Source organism: Orycteropus afer, unplaced genomic scaffold, assembly GCF_000298275.1.
Source record: "Orycteropus afer afer isolate SDZICR_OR568_19922 unplaced genomic scaffold, OryAfe1.0 scaffold00014, whole genome shotgun sequence".
Taxonomy (NCBI): Eukaryota; Metazoa; Chordata; class Mammalia; order Tubulidentata; family Orycteropodidae; genus Orycteropus; species Orycteropus afer.
This window is the reverse complement of record NW_006921601.1, coordinates 563,766-567,516: the sequence shown is the minus strand read 5'-3', so window position 1 is coordinate 567,516 and position 3,751 is coordinate 563,766. Positions and strand designations below refer to the sequence as shown.

The window sequence follows — 3,751 nt, the reverse complement described above, 5'->3', positions numbered from 1 at the left end:
GCGAGAAGGCTGCAGCTGTGCTTGCAGGGAACAGGATATGGGGTAGAGACAGAGGCTGGAGGGTGGAAAGGGTATCACCAGCTTCCCCCTCCTCCCCTTGATTGAACTTATGGGAACAAATGGAAGGATCAGAAAAGCATGGGCTGTGGGCAGGGTGGGAGTGGGAAGTTGTCCTTGGAATCTTTCCAAGAGGAACTGTGCTAGCTATCTATGCCTGCACCCTGAGTGCAGACCTCTGTCTGGGTACAAGCTGTAATTGCCCTGTGGTGTGGGGAGAGATGTTCCCAGGCTGAGGGAGTTGACATCTTCCTTCCTTGGTAAAGGCTGGGCCTGTCTTGTGGTGAGCTGGGCCCTGGAAGGATGCTCCCAGGGTCCCTAGGAACCAGTAGGGCCCCCATTGTGGGGAAAGTAAGGTGGGCCCCATAGCTAGGCAAAATCTCATCCTTCGGGAGGAGCCTCTGGTTCCCAAAACAGCAAGACTTCCAGGTGGGAAAGTCCAATCTGGTGTATTATCTGTCTGTACGATGCAGGAGTTGGGGTGTGAGCAGGAAGGGACAGGAGACAATGCTGCAGAGAGGGCTGGGGCTTTGCAGGACTCACCAGGGCGTCATTCAGGACCAGAGACCCTATTCTCTGCTGACCTGCTTCTGGTTCCTCACTCCCAAGGACCACCGAGCACACCAGATTTTTTTCTCTCATGAAGTTCAATTACAGACTGTGGCCTTAAGTGGAATATGAAAAGCTCACCCTAGCTTAGAGTTTTCTTCCAAGCTGTTCTTCACCCACTTAAAATGAGGTAAGTTAAGTACCCCCACCCACCCACCCACCACACACACACCCATATCTTTCACATCACCACCATTTTAACCTGCTCCCAGTGCATTGTGATTGTGGAGTCTAACCCCTGTCCCTTCTCCTGCAGTCCAACTGTGATGCTATGCTGTCAGAACTTCCCCAGCCTTTCTTTGCACATTGATTTCAGTACAACACAAAGGGACTTTCCATAGAATGAGAACTGGGGATGAATGTCTGTACTGGGCAAAGTATAGATGTGTAGTGGTCCAGAGCTGGAGGGAGGTATGTCAGAGGCCATGGGCAGCTGGATAAAGGTACTGTATGGATGGGGAGGAATGTAATGTCTGGAAGAGCAGATCTGAGCTAATAAAATGTCTTCTATAAAAGGATCTTGGAAGAGGAGCTTTGGCTGAGTATCTGTCAGTAAATGGAGTTGAAAATAGCCATTCCACACTTCCTTTCTTCTGACTTGCACATCCCCCAGGGAAGAGGGAATACAGGGGCCACCCTACAGTTGCAGAAATTGGGTTTAAATAATACAAAAGCCTTCCTGTGATACAAGTGTTCTGGAAAAAATACACCCCTGTGTCCCCATGTGCATGAATGAGGAAGGGACAGTCCATCCAGAGGAGAGGACTGTCGGAAGAGGATGCTTTTAGTCAGGTGAGTTTTTATTCAAGTCTTTCCTATTCTATTTACTAGCTGTGTGACTCAGAACAGGTCTGTTAAATTCTCAGAAACAAAATTCCTTGATCCATCTTACGGGAATTTTAGCAAACCCATAAGACAACAAAGGAATCTATGTTGTTGTTGTCATGTGCTGTCGAGTCGGCCCCGACTCATAGCGACCCCTCCTTGGCTTTCCCAGGCAGTACCACTATGGAAACAGATTGCCCCATCTTCCTTCCAAGGAGTGGCTGGTGGGTTTGAACTGCTAGCCTTCTGATTAGCAGTCATGTGCCTTAGGCTCTATACTACCAGGCCAAATCCCTAACACAGTGCCTGACCCAAAGATAAAAACTTGTTGCTGTGGAGTTGATCATTACTTATGTGATCCTGGGTGGTAGAAATGATTAACATGCTTAGCTGCTAACTGAAGAGTTGGAGGTTTGAGTCCACCCAGAGGCATCTCAGAAGAAAGGCCTGGCAATCTACTTAGGAAAAATCAGCCATTGAAAACACTATGGGGCACTCTTCTCTGATACAAATGATGTTGCTATAACACAAAAGGTGACACTCAGCAAATACTATAGCTTCCTAAGCCCTGATTCTCACCCCATCTATCTAAAATCTGAGGAGAGCTTGTGGTTGCCTCTCACGACCCCCTTTATGCCCCACAGGCACAGAGCCAGGTGCAACCAGGAGATGAGGCTGGATCCTGTACTGACTACTCTCAACCAGACTGTGCTTCTTTCTGGGCCAGGGCCCTTTGTCTTGCTGGGGGTGCCCGGACTGGAGGCCCTGCATGCCTGGCTTTCTGTGCCTGTGTGCCTGCTATACATGGCAGCTTTGGCAGGGAATGTCCTTCTACTGGGCCTGGTAGCAGCTGACAAGACACTTCAGTCACCCATGTACCAGCTGCTGGGACTTCTGGCATTTGCTGACTTGGTTTTGGCCACGACCACAGTGCCAAAAGCACTGGCTGTGCTCTGGGGTCTTTCTGGTGAGATCTCCTTTGGGGCCTGCTTAGCCCAGGTCTTTGTCACCCACGTGGCCTTTATTGCTGAATCCTCAGTGCTGCTGGCCATGGCATTAGACCGCTATGTGGCCATTTGCCAGCCTCTGCACTATGCTGCATTACTGACCCAGCGGGTGGTGGGCATAGTGGCTGTAGCTGCCGTGGCTCGTGGTGCTTGTGTCATGGCACCCCCTGTGGCCCTGCTCCAAAGGCTGCCTTACTGTGGGCGGCGGGCACTGCCTCATACTTACTGTGAGCACATGGGTGTGGCTCGGCTGGCATGTGGTGACACTCGCCCCAACCTCTGGTATGGCCTGGTCACCACACTGCTTTCCCCAGTCCTGGATCTTGGGCTCATAGGTGCTTCCTACGCCCTCATTCTCCATGCCGTGTGCCGACTGCCATCCCATGGGGCCCGCTGCAAGGCCTTGGGCACCTGTGTGGCCCATGCCAGTGTCATCATTCTCTTCTACACACCTGCCCTCTTCTCCTTCCTGGCTCACCGCTTTGGCCGCCACACAATCCCTGGCCATATCCACATCCTACTGGCTAACCTCTATGTGGTGGTTCCCCCAGCTCTTAATCCTGTGGTCTATGGAATGCGAACCCAGCAGATCACTCAGCGGCTCAGGCATCTGCTGAGACTCTGCTGGTTTGGGACAGTGAGGAATGTGGGCCCTGAGTGGGCTTTGCCACAGGAATGAATGAACACTTATGTCCTCCAGACTGTGCCCTCAGCTGGCCAAGCTGCTGCAAGACCCATCTGGGCGGAGCTCTGACCAACAGAACCCCATCATCTGCCTCTCAACGGCCGTGTACTCAGCTCTGACCCTTTTCCTACTACAGGAGAAGAATGCACATGGAACTGATCTCTCCCTGCCTGAGTCTGCATCCAGTCTATTCCTGTTCTTCCTAACTCTGTATTGAGCTCCGTAAGTTTACCACACAAGAGTGTAGAGGGAGTCTGCCTTGGACAGTGAGAGACAAAGAGACCCAGGCCACAGCCTATCTCAGGCAACCTGGGCATCAGAGACTTGTCTTTCTTCATCACTCTGCACAGCCAGAATTAGATTAGTGGAAGGAAGGCCGTTCTAAGGGGACCCTTTGTACAAGGTCTAACACAAAGCAGGAACTCCAGGTTTGCTGAAAGGATGAAGAGAGCAGGGGGGTTGGGGAAATGACACAATGCAAATAAAATAGAACACCACTCTGTTCTGATGTGTTCTGGAAACTAACATGGTTTCTCACTTGGATGAATAAAATCCAGAGCCTGGGAGG

General features: G+C 51.2%; 1 protein-coding gene across 1 annotated transcript; it reads left to right on the top strand.

The window, feature by feature from the left end:
- The first annotated feature begins 2,160 nt into the window (after window positions 1-2,160).
- Window positions 2,161-3,177, top strand: LOC103210243 (olfactory receptor 52D1-like). The gene has a single exon (XM_007956165.1). The coding sequence runs from the start codon at window positions 2,161-2,163 to the stop codon at window positions 3,175-3,177; it is 1,017 nt and encodes a 338-aa protein (XP_007954356.1).
- Window positions 3,178-3,751: the final 574 nt, after the last annotated feature.